The following is an 18,390-nucleotide window of genomic DNA, read 5'->3' as shown; positions in this document are numbered from 1 at the left end:
GAAGACAATTCTATTGATTCATTTACTTTTCCCTTTGTAAGCAACTACCTCAAGAAAAAAGTCTATTAAGATACCATTTCAGAAAAATGCTTAAAATAGCACTATCAATCTACGAGAAAGGCCCACTCTGGAAGGCAGAAAAACCTATGTGCGCCTGAGTCACTGTGGGCCTCATGCTATAAACTTGTGCTTAACTTCATGCTTAACCATGAATTTTGCTGCTGCTGCCTGCTATTTTGCCTCCAGCTGTTTGTGTAAAATAGGATTAGAAATTGGACAATTTATGAAGAGAATCCAGCAGAATAAAGAGCTAGCAAAGAATATAAGTAAAATAGGTTTACAAAAAGCTGTCAAGGCAGGCTGCATACAAAATTTATGGCTTAGTTTAACCAGACACTTCTATTCTGCCATATCTTGGACCCCCTGTGCCTCTCAGACACAAACAAAAAGGGAAATTATTTAGGGCTTCTGTGACAAGCTCTCCAGAAATTATCAAAATCCCAAAAGCTTCCTGTTTCTGACCCTGCATCAATATCAGCAAATATTCTTTGATTTACAGAATCATTGTCTTTTGTATTATCACATTTTATTAATTTTAGGTATCTAATGTCTTCCTTGATTTAATGTACGAAAGACCTATGACGTGTTCAGTAAGTAATCTTTAAAAGTATAAATATGAATGTCTGATGTAAACACAAAGTATGGGGTTTTTTGTTTTTTCTCCTTTTATGCTCTGTACTAAAAACTTAGAGAAATTGAGTTGTCTACATTTTGCTTTCAGTCTGTGTTTGAGTTCTAACTCAGTTCACTTGAGATGAAGATCAGTACTTTTCAGCCCTTCTGCTCTACAAAATATGTTTGTGTATCTCACTTATTTAGACGGATAATAATTCTGTAATTCTGGTTTAACCGGTGACAAGTCAGATCACTATCAAAAAGGAAAACAAATGAATCCCACCCTACAGACATTCAAGAACAGCTAGTAGCTTTTGTTTTGGTTTTTTTTTTGTTTTTTAATGGTTTTTTGTTTTAGTCTTGAAAACGCTCAGATAAAGTTTCAGATGGGATAGAAGCAGCAAACATGTGAACCATGTCCATCCCTACATAAAAACTGTATTAGTTGTTTGAGAAAAGCAATGAAAAGCTTTCTAACATATATGTGAATTCTGAAGAGAATGAGGGAAAAAAAAATCAACAAAAGTAGTTTTTAAAAATTTTGACCACATTTTTCTGACTGTCCTTAATGCTGAGGCCAAGTTGAAAGTGATCCTGGACATGTGTGGGAAAGAGAAAGAAATTTTAAGCAGACCCCAACCACGCTCTTGAACTGCCAGTATCAGGCAGCAGCATATGTGATCACATATCCCTAAGTCATTCAGTGAATGCTTACTTAAACTGTGAGGTCTTGCTGAGCTCATTTCTATTTCCAGATGTTTCCAAATTCCTGTAGGCATTCTTGCCTTGTTACCTAGAATTTCATCATCCCTCTTTGATGATGCACAAACCAGTTGAATAATAGCCAAGCACCAATATTGTCAGTGTTGTTCTGTAGACCAGAAAAATGAAGGACCACACAAATTTGCTGTAATGTCTTTAATCAGTGGGGCACTTCATGTCAAATTCTAGGGTACTCAGTGAGGTTTCAAATCTACTCACACTCTCATCATCAGCATCATAATGCAGAGGCAGATCTATTAGAGTAATGCATGGTATTTTTAATAGATTTCCATCTGGTTTATGATTAAAAGCCCTGATCAGGTTTATAAAACTATTGAGGTGACTCCCTATTTCTAATGGATGATACTCTAAAATATATATAATGTTTCTAAATGTGATAACAAACAAGTTGCATCTGTTGTCCTTTCTTCAGTGATCTCTCCCAGCTGAGCTCCTACAAAGCATTCTGATCAGTGTCTTCTTCTGACATGATGGGATATGCAAAGATCACATTAACCAAATCTGGCTAAAACCTTAAGGGCATTTCTGACCTGCTCATGTCAAAACAGAAGAAGACAATAACAACTGATGGCCAACTGGACCTTCTAAATCTGACCAACTAAAAGAGTTGGTCTAAATTGTATTAAGTATGTCAGGCCTCTCACTGGATAAAGCTAAACATCACGGGCCCAGCTGAATTTCGATGTGCCATCAATGGCTGCTTTACTCTGCCTATGTCAGACTTTTCAGACTTTTCATGTATAACTGAAAATGAATAAAGAAGCTCTTTGAGAAAAAAGTAGCATTTATTCTGAAGCAGGGTACATTTCCTTCCACACCGCTATGCTCACTAATCAGTGCCAGGAGCCCTCATTCAGACCTTTCATCAATAACAGCCAAGGACAAGAGAACAGAAGAGGTCTGCAGTCAACTGTAAAAGCCAATTTATACTGTGCCAAAACTAGTGCAATGCTAAGCCCACAAGATTTTGGAGTTAAATGCAGAGTAAGAAGATGTTGATCAGAGTGTTTAAAAGGACATGGACTGGGAAAGATCAACAAAAAAAGATAACTCAGTTTTGCATGGAGAATATGTATGACCCTGTAAACACTGTATTAACTTTTCAGTCAGGAATAATGGTCATAGATCACTTCACATGAGCTCTGCAACAGCAAATCAATTATATCAACACGCAGAAAACCTGTAAACCAACATTCCACTGAATGCTGAATCTGTCAGAATTGGGAGGCAGAAGGTCCCTGTCACTAGGAAGTGCCTTCCTCAGAAATGCAAAAATGTGTCATCAAAAATTATTGTATAAACCTGTACTATCAAAAACAATCTAGAAAGCGTAAAGCCACTTTACCATAAACAAAAAAATTGTCATTGTACCCAAAGCAAGACCTGGCTGTAGTTACAACTACTGAATTATGGGTATGTCTACATGAGTTCTGTTTTAGTATCCTTGTTTCCAACATTTTTTGAGCAACACAAGTGCTCTCCAGAACATTTTAGAGGTCTCCTGAAGGTCTCACTAAGAAATGAAAACAAATGAGAAAGTAATCACAATGGAAAAGTCATAGAATCATAGAATAGTTAGGGTTGGAAAGGACCTCAAGATCATCTAGTTCCAACCCCCCTGCCATGGGCAGGGACACCTCACACTAAAACGTATCACCCAAGGCTTCATCCAACCTGGTCTTGAACACTGCCAGGGATGGAGCATTCACTACCTCCCTGGGCAACCCATTCCAGTGCCTCACCACCCTAACAGTAAAGAATTTCTTCCTTATATCCAGTCTAAACCTCTGCTGTTTAAATTTCAACCCGTTACCCCTTGTCCTGTCACTACAGTCCCTAATGAATAGTCCCTCTCCAGCATCACAGAGGAATACTTGGTGTGGGAGTCATGCCTTCTAATTCTGGTCATCTAAACTTAGTCCAACCTAAGGTAATTCTCTAGGATGTTTCTAGTGACTGTTTGGGATTGCCTATCTCGCTCCATAAACCAGATTTATCTTTTTCATGTAATAGGAACACATAATCAGCCAGTGCCTTAAAAGGTATCTACAGATTCTTTCAGTTTTATGCTTTTGCATCTCTAGAACAATGAGTTTTATAAACAAATGTTCATTTGGGGGACCTGACATGATGAGTTTAATTCCATTGGTTTGGAAAATTCCAAGTCAATACAAATTTACTTTCATTTTTTAAATAATTAAAAAAACCTCTGTATCTTATTTTGCTACTCTTCAAAGTTGTCAATGTTGATAGACACAGAAAACTGTGTCCTTGTTACAAGAAATAGTTGAAGTAATGTGTCGTTCTTTCATGACCTTTTATAATGAAAACTGTCAAAACATCTTGAGTCAAATAGGGCTATTATTAAAAAGGAGCATAACACAAATATATTTACAGCATTGTCTACATTTTCTACTATCTGATAGGAGTAATTATAGTAAATTACCTCTACAGTGTAGGACAATCCTGTGCATTCAATGCCCTGTACTTTATAGGAAATAAAATACTAAAGAGCTAAGAATATAGTGTCTGCTTAAATATGTCGCAAAAATATTGCAGTTGCTTGTTTCTGCTCCCTAGAAATTGTGTCTCTTACACGCATACATACAAATACATAGCTGAAACATTTTCTTCTACCTAACTCTGCTATCAATGACATACCAAAAAGATATTACTTATGTAAAAGTTTCTACAATTTGCCCTACAAAGTGATAGTCATCCAGTGGTAGCAGACAATCTCACTACAGATGCTTTAAGGGCTGAACTGGGATTTCTTTCTACATTCCTATACAGCTCCTGTTACCATCAGTTCAAAAGTTTCTCAAGTAGGCCCATCACAAATTCTGAGATATCTATGCAAAATAAAAGATTGATTCATTACTTCTATAATTTATGAACTCTTGGAAATATTTTTTTAATTATTCTGCCTCTTTTGGTGGTAATACCTTTCTACTGCACTGGTAAATGTGGCCCACTGTGCCAAGTATTGTTACTTTCTGTACAGATCATATGCAAGGAAGCAGTGTAGTTGAATACGAGTGAACCCCATTTAAAAGCATTAATAGAAATACGTAATTTTGCATCCTAACTGCAATTGTTAATGAAACGTTGACTAAAGTTGTGTTAAACACCCTCAGGATGTTTGAAGTGGTTTAATAAGATTGCCCACAGAACATGGTTCTTTAAAATATTCAGGCTTTTAATCACTTGCAGTTAATGGTTGCTACAATTCTGTAATGGGATATCACAGGGTAAGCATCTTGGATTTCAACTGAAATGGAAATAAAACACAAAAAGGACTTGATAAGTAATGAATATAAGACCTATTGAGTAAATCAGAAAAATGTCTCTGTATGTATCCAGTGCAGTCCTCATATACTGCTGCGTTTGTAAGATACCAAGAGACCTGATTTGGGGACAACCCATGACAAATACACAATTAGTGAACAGAGGCTATCTTTACTTTTTCTGCATCCTGCCTACTTATTCTGTCTAGGGTACCTATAGATGCCCTCACTAATCATGAGATGTCTATTCCATTCTGTTAATGATGTCCAAAAGGTGGAGATCCATATGTCCCTGCCTTCAGATATGCTATATGTTATTATATACTCTATATACTCTATATACTATATATACTATACTATTATATACCATACGTTTTATTATGGATCCTAAGTCTAACTGTTTTACTTGAGAACAATGCAAAAATATCTTTTTACATTAACAGAATCAGTGTTATGTCTTGTATGAAATAGTGCACAATAAAGCTCACAATTTTAGCCAGAAGAGATTGTATCTGACATACTTTTTGGGATTCCGAAAGATGTTAATTGCATTGCTGACAAGCTTGATAGAAAAACAATTGCCATTTTCCACTTATTTTCCACTGAAATGAGTTCATTATTCCTTTAACATCCCTATCAGAATCATGAGCGAAAGACAAATCAGCAATTAAGTATGACTAAAAAAGTGACCTGAAAAATCTTTCCATTCTAAGTAAAAATATAGGAAATTAAAGGATGTAAGAGAAAATGTTATTCTAATAAATGTCAGTGTTACTAGAAATGCTTGTTGTGTAACTGTTTGCTTCCCCTGTGTAACATGACCCTTTTTGCCAAAAGTGTAGTATTTATATGACATCTTTAGTAGAAAAAAGGCGCTTCTGCTGACAGCTGTTTATTGCATTTTTGGTTAGTGTAAATTTAACAAAAATCTGTAGTTTTATGAAGCTAACACAGCAGCAGCAGATGGACGACAGCTGAAGCACCAGCCAAATGTAAAGGAATTATAGCAGGAGTAGAGAGGGCTGAATTTTGCCTGCTTAAGATTACAGGCTACTTATAGTTTATATACTGACACAAATAGCTCTAGCAGCACAATGTTGCCATAGAAACTTGTAGACCAGTAAAATACTCCTCCAGCTTTCCACCAATGGAGGGACAGGAATACAAAGCTTGATATGGTAATGAGAGCCACCAGGGGATGATGAATATGAACTGATTGAGGGTGCAGGTTAAGTAAGACCTTAACAAGCCTTTAGGAGTGAAGAATGGTTGTGACTTCCCTAGTTAATATGCTGGCATACTTAATTCTCTAAGATCTCCCACATTTGTTGACAGGAAGATATTTCACTGAAATATTTCTTTTTTTCCTAGGGATTACACTGTCAGATGTCTTTTGCATGTTTTTGCTAACGTTTTGTACTGTTTTTACATACTGGGGTCTTTAGGGGAGAGGGGTACAATATAAAATAAGAGAGACTGTGGCTTCAGACCTCACAAAACTGTACTTTATGAATAAAATTAAGTAAGTTTAGCTCATTTAAACTGATTTTAGTGTTTGCACCATTTAATAATACCAGTTAAAAACTGCAAAATGGGCTACTGTAATTTTCAGTCCATGTGTAGAAATCTGCTTCTAGTTCACTCACTAATTGCATATGCAGGCATTTTGTTCTGTTCAAGGACACAGTCAAATCTTTCTCATGGTTGTTGCTGATTGTTTTCAAAAATACAATACCTCCATCAATACAGAAGCTTACAATTTGCTGGAATTTCAGTTAAAAAAACCCAATCAAACAACAAAAGCCACCAAACCAAACAAAACAAAAACTTTCTATGTCTTTTCCAGCAATAGTTTTCATGGTATTCTGTAGCCTTGACAAGATACATTAGTACATGTGCCATCTAACTCATACCGCAAGAATAAGTCCATCTGTTTAAACATACTAATTTTGTCACACTAACTGTTATATGTTGGGGTTTTACTATTTAAAATGTTAATGCACAAGTTGGGTTTAGGTTGTTTTGGTTTTTTTTATATACATAGTAGTGTGTAGATATTATCACTCCCACAATTTATTGAAAATATACTATATAATCCATAGCACTGCAATTCATCTTTTTCTAAACAGTTGCAGCAACTATCTATATGCTGCTCTTTAAGATGCAGGCTAGACAGACTGAAAGAATAAAAAATGAGACATCTGCGGTAACTTAGCAAGTCAATAAGATGGAACTCAAAGTTTGTGCTTCTAGGACTAGATAAATGCTGCATTTATCACACACTATGTCCAAATGAACTGTCAAATATGGAAATCAAACAGATTGGGTACTTAATATCACATTTTTCAATGTTTATCAAAATATTGTTTTGATTATATTTGCTTGTGTTACCTTGCTGTAGCTTGATCATTCACCTCAGTCTTGGATTTCTGAGTGGTCACCTGTTCTGATGAAGAGGCATACCTACAATAGAAATGGTGGAAACATGTTTAAGGCAGACAAAGATATTTGGAAACATTATAGCATTTAAGTGACTTACCATTATAGATATTCTATCTCTTATATTTGTAACCACAATGACTTTGGATTTTCTTTGAAAAACATTTGTCTGTTTTTTTCTTCGAATATAAGAAAGTTGGGGCTGTTCAGCCTGGAGAAGAGAAGGCTGCACAGAGGCAGCTTTCCAGTACCTGAATGGGGCCTACAAGGATGCTGGAGAGGGGCTCTTCATCAGGGACTGTAGTGATAGGACAAGGGAGAATGGGTTCATACTAAAACAGGGGAAGTTCAGGTTAGATATAAGGAAGTAGTTCTTTACTATGAGGGTGATGAGGCACTGGGACACGTTGCCCAAGGAAGTGGTAAATGCCCCAGCCCTGGCAGTGCTCAGGGCCAGGTTGGACAGAGCCTTGGGTGATCTGGTTTAGGGTGAGGTGTCTCTGCCCATGGCATGGACGTTGGAACGAGATGATCTTAAGGGGGTCAGAACTAGATGATCTTAAGGTCCTTTCCAACTCAAACTATTCTATGATTCTATGATTCTATAACATATAAATTTCTATAACATGTACATAAGGAATGGTATATGTATATAAAGAAAAAAATATACATAAAGAGCTAAGCAATGTTTCAGTGCAGTTGATTGCTCTATTCAGTGAGCACTTTGAAAAATTAGTATCCCAAGACTAGCTGCTTTGCTAGTATGGATGTAATGAAGTGGAGTTTCTTTACTGCTTCAAAATTAAGGAACTTTAAAATATTTTTTGTACTAAATAGATTTTACTTATTCAGTAAAGACTAACAATTTACTTATTTAGCAAAGTATTAAAAAAAACACAACTAAATAACTACCAACCTCATTTTCCTACTTTAACTTGTTTGTGTAATCAGTCAGATCAGTCACTACAGGAATAAAAGATTTATAAGAAATTGCAAGAATTTTAAGAAGGTGGTCAATAGAATTGGAAAGGAGAGGTAAACGCTGCTTTAGAGAATTTTTTTACTTGGATGGCAACTAAAGCATGAGAAATTGTGTAGCTGCCTTAATTATAAGGAGTGAAATTACAGGTTGGTTAAGTAATCTTTTCCTTATTTAGAACCATCTGAAATGCATATTTAATTAATAAATTAATTTAATAAATATATTTTCTAAAATTAGAGCAATCTTTGAAGACACTCAAATAAGTTTAGAGTACTTTATGTCAATTCATCTTATGTCAGTACGTTCTATTACAAGTCTTTGCATGTGCAGAGATTTTTAATTTACCACTTTCTTTTTCTTTACATTCCTCACACTCTCTTTTTTACTCTCTCTTCAGAGCACTGTTCAATATAAAGGGACATTTGCATTATCAACATACATAACTGTGGAACTAAACTTGTGAAGCAGCTTTTAATTTTTAATGCAGTTACAGTTGATTTTCCAATTTGAATAAATATCTAGTGTTCTAAGCTATGTGAAAATAATAACATTTCTGCAAGGAATGAAGTCTTAATACACTTCTGTGGTACTAGCTATAGAGGAACCCTCCCAGGTAAATTATTCAGTCTTTGTATTATAAATAAATGTAAAATGATAATCAAGGTTTGTGCATGTGAGTGTGTTGCATTTATAAATCTACTAAGAAGCAAAGTAAGCAAGACATACGTTGTTGGGGCCTCTGAATTTTCTGAAGTGGTCCTAGAGAAAGAAAAGAGTAAACAGTTCAGAAACCAAGTAGCAAAATTCTAGTATTGAAACACTTCTTTGCAAGACTTTAGATTAATGAACAGCAATTAATTTTACTTTTCTGTCCTTCAAGGTGGCATTATTCTTTGTTTCTTAATGTGGAACATAACACTTTCAACTCACTTAGCATAATACGGAATAATATTCCTTTTATGTTATTAAGACTATTATTCTTCAATTAACATTCTCCAGTTATTCACTCTGGTCATTGGTGGGTTTCTTTCAGCACACAATTCACAACCAAAAAACTCAGTTACAGGTAGCTGCTTATATTTTTAGCCTCAATTGCAATCTCTTTTAAGTGTTCTGTAAAGTGTGCTTAATCAGCTTGGAAATGAGGCAAAGTACTTTAACAGTTTACATATCATGCTTCACTATAGAAGGCTAGGTATCAGAATCAGAAAAGGTAAGTAAATATAAACGCTGACCAATCCTCTCTCCGTGGAACCCATGATTGTTGAATTCCCTTCTTGAGGCAGATCAGCCATTCTCATATTTCAAGAACAGACACAGCTCTTTGCTACACCTGTCTTTAAGACTGAGAGTGACCTTTAAAAACAGGTTATTAGCACCTATGCATCTTTGTTTCCTGAATCTCACTGGTGAGTAAAAGTCTAACAATTATTAGCTATAGTAATATTCACAGTATGAAACAGCTTTCACATGTTCAAAGCAGTTTACAAAGATAAGCAAAGAAATCTAACGCTCATCTCTGTTTAACCAGCTGTGCTTGGTGACATCATTGCTAGCCGACCCAGGAAGAGCCATGAAATCTTCAGAATGAACATGCCTGTATTTCAGTCTTCTCTGACTTGAGAGCAGAGGAGTAACTGGTACTTCATATACTCAGCCCTCAGTCAATGCTGGACATCAAGCTGCTAAGAGCCCACGCCATCTTACTTATCAAACTCAATCTGTCAATAATTGCCCTGTTGGCTCACTCCCCAGATCAGCTTTAGCCAAGAATTAGGAAATAACTAGCAGTCATCAGTACTTACCTTTTGGTTTCCACTGTTTCTGTTGTGGGTTTACTACTTGAAACTGGGGGAGGCATCCAAGATTGCCTGTCAGTGTTAAGAAATATTTTTTTTATTATTAGTTTAATGCTATGGGGGCTGAATAGTGTCCTATGAATGTTAGAATGTCAAAAGTGATGAAGAAATACCTGGAACTTTTCTTAAATTACGAGTATTTTGAAATACTGAATGCAGATACTTCTAAGACCACTTTATTGTTTGTTTTGTTGTGGGTTTTTTAGTTATTGTTTTTTGGTTTATTTTTCCCCAGACAACTGAGTGGAATTGGAAATAATATAGTAATTTTAATTATTTTTGTAAAAAAAAGTATTCTCTGACTCTAGGTTGTCTTACCTATAATCTGAATGGTACAAATAAAAGGATCATTCATGTGAAGGACAAAAAATAAAATGCACAAAGGGAAGAGTGTCAAGTATCAACCCAAGAAACCCATTCAGGCTGGCATTAGAAGTCACATAAACATTACAAGCACTTCCACTTATTATTTTTTCTTTAATCAAAACTATTAATCCTACAACTGTTTGTGAGGGAAAAGCAGTTGCACCATAAACATTGCAATTCAGTGATGACTTTTCATATCTTCAAAGAGCCTGAAGAGGACTATGGGGTGGAAAACACCATAAACTTCCACCAAACAAGCAAAGCTGTCAATATGAAAATGATATTTTAATTTCTACTTCCAGAATTCTACCGATCATTATTTTTATACATGAAGTATGGAAAGGAGATCGCAAAAAGAATTCGTGCCTGGGAAGGACACATAAAAATATAGCCATTGTCAGCAATACATTTTGAATCAGAAACATAGTTTTTTCTTTGTTCTAAACCCTGTTTTTATTCTTGCCCAAAGAAATACAGATTTTTAAAGCTAGCTGTTCATTGTACAGAAAACCGTGTGGTTCATACGCACTCAAACAGTACAGGCTTAAGTTTGGCATCAGAGATTTTGTAATTACAGTGAGCTAGAATGCTTTAAATTTAGACACTGAAAAGGCATATGGTAGCTGAGTTAGGGGCTGCAGCAAAGTCACAGCATCTGTTGTGCTATGGTCCACCAGGCTCACAAAACTGGCTCTACAGAGGTTAACTTTCAACACAGTACTCCCATGGAAAAAGCCAGAGCATGTAAAAGTTTCATTCTAGAAGCTTGCTGAGGAGTTAGAGCATGCTAGAAGAGAAAGCTGGTAATGCTCTTTTTATGTAATTGTGACATGCTACTGAGGTTTCGTAGAGTGCTGTATATTCTCTGGCAACCAAGCAGTGGTGGTAACAAATACCTTTTTTTCTTGATTGGAGAAGTCGCAGCAGTGTTTGTGGATGCTGCATTAGAAGTCCAACATTGTCTGTTAAGGAAATAAATATACTTAATTCTTAAATAATTGTATCATTGTGAATGACAAAAAAGTCAAAAATTTATTGCAATTCTTAATGTAATGACAGTAACAGAAGAACAGAGCTTTGCAAACTATGTTATTGCTCTTTGGCAGGAAAAAAATATATACTACTTAAGTCTCACTGAAGTCCCACTTCAGAGTTCATGGTAAGTCTATTAAAAAATCATCCCTAGACAAAATAAGATAAAATCCAATTTATATGATGTTTCATGTGTCATCATCACCATGATTTACAACATAATGGTGTAAAATTGTAACTTATGAGAATGATCTCACTTGAACTTTAAATGCCAGGGACACTCATTTACTCTTCAGAGTAATATCTCAGCACTTCACAAGATGACATTTAATTGCTGTGCTCAGCCCTCAATGGCATCTATATTCACTGTAATTTATTATTGATGGAACAGTACTGACAGCGATATATTTGTCCCTTTACATTTATAAGTATAGTGGCTGAGCTCTTCTGACTTCCATTTTTTAAATACCAATTTCAATCAGCTAAGAACTGTAAATCTTTAAGAAAATAAATTTTTAGTGCTGTGTAGTCAGATACAGAAAGTGTTCATCTCTGCACCTCAGCAACTTATTTTAATAACATGTAAAAAATATTTGTGCCAGGTTATTTTAAATGAAAAATCAGTTTCACCTTGTTTTAAACAAAAGACTGACCTTCTGACAAAAGAAAAGCCTTCCACTGGAAAAACCAGTTACCCTGGCTATCAAAAAAAGCGTTTCCTGTGTTTTGGTACTCAGGTTTTCTATTGGCAATATTCAATGTTTTTTTTCAACTGGAAACATTAATTGCAACTCTTTTGTGCAGTCTTTCCTCAGCAATACCTGTTATGTTTGGTAGAATTCATGCAGAGAAATGCAGAGCTCAAGCACATGCCCACACTGAACTGTTTTCAAAACCCTCTTACTCATTCTGGTTTTGTATCTAAAAAAATGTGTTTCTTAAATAATTGCTTTTCTGAGTGAATGTGCAATCTGAGGTAGTCTCTTAATCTATGTGGAGAAATAGGCGTTTTAAAGGTAAGTTCTTCTTCTAAAGAAAATATCTTAGAGACATCAGATGAATTGTCCTCCAAAAGACCCTTTTTCTCCTCATTGGCTACAAAAAGGGTCTATGATAACCCAGACATAGAAGTCAGCATTTCAGATGTCAGGTGTTGAAATTAAGCCTACTGTTTGGATATATGCCATACAAATAATGTCTCTATATATTCTTGGCATGTCCACATAATCAAAAGTTATGATATTTTATAATACTTATGTGATAATGCATGATAAATGATCCATCATAATTTCTGATGCATAATACATAATACATAGATGATTAAGTTTCCAAAAATCATACCTGATGCTTTCCTTATTATTCAGAGTTGGGGACTTGTTTATTTTATCAGTGTCACTTTTGTCTGGAATTCTGTCAGGAACAGAGAAATTATTTATAATACAAACTCTAGATATGAAAAAAAAAACCAACCAAAAACCCACTTCCAGTAATGTTAAATGATGGAGATATTTTTTGCCCTCTGCACAGATTTAAAATTCCCCAATATCAAAAAAAGGCTAGAACAGTACCTGAATTAATATAAACTTAGTTCATTAATATCTGAAGAGTTTATTTGCTCACTAAAAAAAAACTGTTTTAAAAGGTTATGTTCAAACACTAATTGATATACTATATCAAGCCTCCTTGTTAACAGTTTATTGCAACTCCTTTGAATTCGACCAGAATGCTAAGAACAAAGCAATGTTTCCTCAAGTGGCACAAACTATTCCTTTTCCCCCTCCCTCACCATCCCTAGAGAGATGCAACTGTCTCATTTTCTTTACAGCTTTTAAAGATCAACCTGCTGTGGCAACACTCAGGTGTAAAATCCCCAACAAATCATGGTAGTGACCTACAGCAATAACATCTAGCAAGAAGTAAGATTATTTGTGCTTGAATTGCTTTCATTAAGCCATGAAATTTACTCTTAAAAACTACCACATGATTTTTCAAGCCCTTTATGGATTCCACAGCTGTTGTGTAAATCCCAAATTTTCACAGAAAGTACCATGTAGCTACCATAGCTAAAACAGCTTAAGCACTTATTTTATTTCAACTTTGTTCTCTTCTATAGAATACCTTTTAATAAGAACAGTGGGACTATTTAAAGCTCAAATATAAAGTGACGTACATTGAAATAGGTCATGTTGTGTTAAATATTTGGTTAAAACAATTGATTTATATACAGAAATTAAAAAAAATAATTTGACAATTTATTTACATATAGAAATTATTTAATTTTAGTTATGTCCATCTGTAAACTGAAGTTATAGATACAAAATAATTAATCCCAGAACTCTAACATTATGTACAAAATATTTTGCATCCTGTCCCCAGCCAAGTATCACAGAATACTGTTGTATTTAATGGAAAGCCTTCAAGGGAGCTCTGGGACACAATTTGCACCACCTTATGCTCTGTGCCTTTTTCAAATCTAATTCTAATTGGACAAATAACTATCATGTCACGGGCAGCTTGTGGCTGTGGCCAGCAGTTACAGTTACTCGAAAGATCACTAGAGGTCCCACTAAACTTGCTATAGCATTGCTGCAGATGCAAACACCAGTGTCAGTTCAATTCACAGCTAATCGATGAACCACCATTTCTTTCACGCTTCGTTTTCTATTTTCAGAATTTCAGCACAGTGCTTAAAGCAGTTCTGTATTTGTTCATATTAAAGACTTGAAGGGTCCATCTGGCTTCCTACTCCACTGCTGCTTAATTGTAACAGAGGCTTTGGAAATAGTGAAAGAAGAAATGTGAGTATAATGTTAACTTCTCCTTTTCAGCTTCTGATAAGCAGTGGTTGAAGAATATCCTCTGCTTACACCCAGAATACTGTTTCCAGACACCTTTGGATCACTGATCCATTCACTCATCTGATGTTTTCCTGAACCAATTTAAATTTCTGGCGTCCACTATATCCTGTGGTGTTGACTCCAACAATTAATTTATGTGTTAAGGGAAAAACAAATGCTCTGGGGTTTTTTTTCTTTCTTTTCTTGCTTTTTTTAAATTATTTTTATTTGTTTTGTTGTTTTTTTAAAAATTATTACTTAAACATTTTATAGAGTATCCCCTCATTCTCACAGTGCAGCAATATAACAGAAAATATCACCTCCTTACTCACTCTGTCACTCTCTTCCAAGTTAAGGAAACTTTGTCTCTTCAAACATTCATCCCAATCATCATTCTTTCTAACCTTCCTCTTAACTTTTTTTCTGGTTGTTGTAGTTTCTTCACACAAGTGAAAGGCTGCATTCAGTGTTCAAGATGTGCAAAACGGGTTCATACGATGACTGAACAGTGGTTTCAAAGGGTTAGATTAATAAAGAAGAGAATGAAAGTGTCTCATTTGCTTCAGTCCCATCTCTTCAGATTTAATTGCTGTAAGTGCAGTTAAGATTTATTCTTCCTGGAAGCTATTCTGGACTCAGTAGTACTTGGAAAAATAGTAATGAAATTTTCATTGTCACTATATTATTTTAATATTTCTCCCATCTTTTGTCAAATGCTTAGTTGTTAATAAGATGAGATAAATGAAAAGATAAATGAAATTTTTCCTCCCATCTGGAAGGCTGCCTGTGATTATCTGTAAAATGCAATTGTTGTCTGAGTTATGATGTGTAGATCTGCATGCCGGTACAAGCATATGTGTACCTACTGTCATCAAGCTATGGAGTGCTGCTAGTAATTTAACAGCTCTTGGTGTTTTCTTGTGCTTGCAGCCAATGTTGCATGTAGTCATCTGCTATATCTCTCCCAGGTCCTTAATACTGAAAGTGATGTTTAAATTTTGTAGATATTGGGTTAAGCAAAATTAATATCAAACAACGCTATTTTTGAACATTGATACGGCAGTCTCCAGGACTCAGAAAACTGTACTTAATATAGCTCCTACATATGTTTTCACTGTCACATTTACACACCCAGTGAACTCAAAATTACTCCTATACTCCTTAAATTACTTTTTTTTAATTAACATGTCAATGACCATTTTGTCATTTTGAAACCTATCTATTGAAGAGACATTCATCCAGATACAGATCCAGATTCTTTAAATCCTTGTCTTTTGGAATATTACAGTCATGGCCAGAAGAGATACAGAGCAGAATTGTGAAAAGATATTCCAATATCTAGCTTGCAAACAGGTAACTCCTAAAGGCCTTCTCCTAAAGTACAGAACACTAACATTTTACAGCATCTCAGCTAGATAAAATAATTTTCCACATAGACAACATGATTTACTATAATTCTGTAAACAGCTCCGAGAGATCTCCAATACCAAGGTAATTTTTCTCAAGAACTGTCTACTAAAAGCAGTCCTTCAGACTTTATCCTACCTCCCAGGAACATGCTCTTTTTTTTTTCAGCTCTGCCTTTTAGTTTTGAACAAGAAATAAAAATAAAAGAATGCTTCTTTTTCACACAGGCAACAAAACAACCAAGTCCTGCAAAGTTCATGCAAACTTGGAGACTTCTGTACTACGGTTATGCTTGCCAGAAATAATTTTTAAGAAAATAAGGGAATTGTGCCCAATGGAAAACATCCTTCATAGAGGAAGCAGAAGTACCAAACTGGACTGCAGGGTACAAAAAGGTGTTAAGAGATAATACATCACCACACCTTGTAATGCATTAGGCTGCAAGTTTGAGGAGATGCATCCGTTACAGAAATGCCTGCTGGCAATGGGTGTGTACAAATTAATCCTAGAATGGTTATATTCCAGTTTTGAGAAGACCAGTAATGAGTAAGGAAAAATAAACTTCCTTATTGTGATCATTTCAGGTAAAGCCATCATTATTCACTCAATTTGTGGACATATTCTGCATTAGTTATCATATATACATATATATATCATATACACTATATATAGTGTCTATTCACACCTATAATCCTCTTTGTATTCTCTGTCATCTTTTGCACATTAAGAACCCTTTATGTTAGATATTTGCATACATGAAAACATAAAGACAATCAGCTTAAAACCTAAAATAATTCAGACATCTTACTATCTTGGCATAAAGACACATAAATAGGTACAAAAGGACAATGTGATTCAGTGACACTGTAGAAACTGGAATTGTCCTATGACTTCTTAATTAGTAATCGGGGTTTCTATGTATGAAAATCAAGCCTTAAAAATACATTTGAAGTCAATGAAAATAAGATAAGAGTGACATAGCTGACATATTCTACTTGAATTTCCAAAAGCTTCATAGAAATTTGCTTTAGGAGCTCTTCAACAAAGTGATCTCCTATGTGGTAATAGAGAAGGTCCTTTCAAGGATAAGTAACTGCTTCAAAAGTAGGAAACAAAGGTTTAAGGTAAATGATATTTTTTCAGAGTGGAAGGAGGGATCTGCATAAGACTTGTGGTTTTCCATATGTTCATAACTTATCTAGAAGAGAAGGTGATGTTGCTTGCCAGTGACATTGACTCATGGTAGTCAAAACAAATGCAGACTGGCAAGGTTTTCAGAAGTCATCTGCTAACATGTCAGATTACTAAAATGGCAGATAGCATTCACTTTTCTTAGATGCAAAGTAATGACTGCCAAGAAAAGCAGTTGATCTCTGAACCATCTATAATAATTCAGGAAAGAGGCCCTGAAATTATATAGATAAAGTTATAAAAATGAAAGATATTCTCAGCATCACTCAAAAGAGCAAATTCCATATTATTGAGGGAAGGAACAGCAAATGGACCAGAAACCACTGTACATATACAAGGTGTGTGCCCATCTTAAATACCTGCATGGAGATTTGGACCTCCAGATCAAAAACACTACTGTGGAAATAACAAGATACAAAGAAGGCCAGTAAGTAAATTGAAGTTAGGATAGTTTCCTCCTGATGAGTGAACAAACGCAGCAGGATTCAGCAGCCTACAGAAGAATCAATGGAGGGCTGATATCACACAGATGCATAGCCTGTTCTGTTCCAGGCTTCTATGGAGAAGGTAAATTTTGCATAACAGTTTTCCATTGTTTCTTACAGCAGAAGTAAAGGTCATCAAATGAAATAACACAGTGCTATGATCCAACTAAACAAGTGCACTTTTTCCACACTGTGTACTAAAGTGCTCATACTCATGGCCTCTGCATGTTGTGGATACTGGATGTTAATGTGGGCTGAGTTTTGAAGATGCAATGCAGAAAGAATCTGCAAACACAGGCATGGTCATGTTTAACAGAGGTCAAGGCTGAAGAGGACATTCAAATTAAGTGCCTGCATGTTAAGCATATTATCCTGATATTTGTACTGATCATGGTATGAAGTGGCAGTAAGGATTTACAAAGAACTAGAGGTTTAGCTGTGTTGTGCTTAACTATCAGAGAAAGGACTGTGATATACAGTTTGAAAGTAGGAAACGGGATGAGTGGTTTTCATTGATGCAGAGATACTTTTATGAGGACAAGAATGCACAGAAATTGATAGAGAAGAAGAAGAGCTATATGTCAAAAGAACCTTTTCTCTAATCACATTTCCATTTGTTTCATTGGTAATTCATGAAGAAAAATTGTCTTCTACTTGGTGCTTAACAAATAACGAAATTTTAAAACCCCACTGATTTTATTCATGCTTTCATTTTTAAGACCTCTGCACAGGTATGAGAATAACTAAATACAATATATACAGAAAAAAATCCCTACCTGTCCAGGGTAGTATCAGACCTGTAACGTCCAAGTACAGCTTTCTGATCTTCCTTTTCATCTGTGCAACTGCTATAAAAAATGATTAGAGATGCCACTTTGGTTACTGTTTTTATTAAACAACTCATCACCAAAAAAACAATATACGCTTCTCAAGATATCATACATTATTTCAGACCATCAGGTGTCAACACATCCAACCCTGCATGAATTGCAATGATCAACCTAACAGTTATTGACATTGGAGTTGGATTTACAGAGGAAAGATGCA

At 35.3% G+C, this 18,390-nt stretch overlaps 1 protein-coding gene across 4 annotated transcripts in view; it reads right to left on the bottom strand.

The window, feature by feature from the left end:
* SCEL (sciellin) overlaps positions 1–18,390 on the bottom strand; it is a 48,743-nt gene that overhangs the window by 18,633 nt on the left and 11,720 nt on the right. For 3 of the 4 annotated variants that reach the window (XM_013128794.3, XM_031048072.2, XM_031048070.2), the window contains exons 5-10: positions 18,120–18,191; positions 12,765–12,833; positions 11,288–11,353; positions 9,972–10,037; positions 8,893–8,925; positions 7,137–7,208 (exon numbers count right to left, since the gene is read on the bottom strand). In XM_013128794.3, coding sequence (XP_012984248.2) covers positions 7,137–7,208; positions 8,893–8,925; positions 9,972–10,037; positions 11,288–11,353; positions 12,765–12,833; positions 18,120–18,191 — 378 coding nt within the window. The remainder of the gene's footprint in view (positions 1–7,136; positions 7,209–8,892; positions 8,926–9,971; positions 10,038–11,287; positions 11,354–12,764; positions 12,834–18,119; positions 18,192–18,390) is intronic. The other variant, XM_031048071.2, reaches the window with a different exon arrangement.

This window comes from Melopsittacus undulatus, chromosome 2 (genome assembly GCF_012275295.1).
Source record: "Melopsittacus undulatus isolate bMelUnd1 chromosome 2, bMelUnd1.mat.Z, whole genome shotgun sequence".
NCBI classification, from domain to species: Eukaryota; Metazoa; Chordata; class Aves; order Psittaciformes; family Psittaculidae; genus Melopsittacus; species Melopsittacus undulatus.
This window is presented reverse-complemented; position numbering and strand designations above follow the sequence as displayed.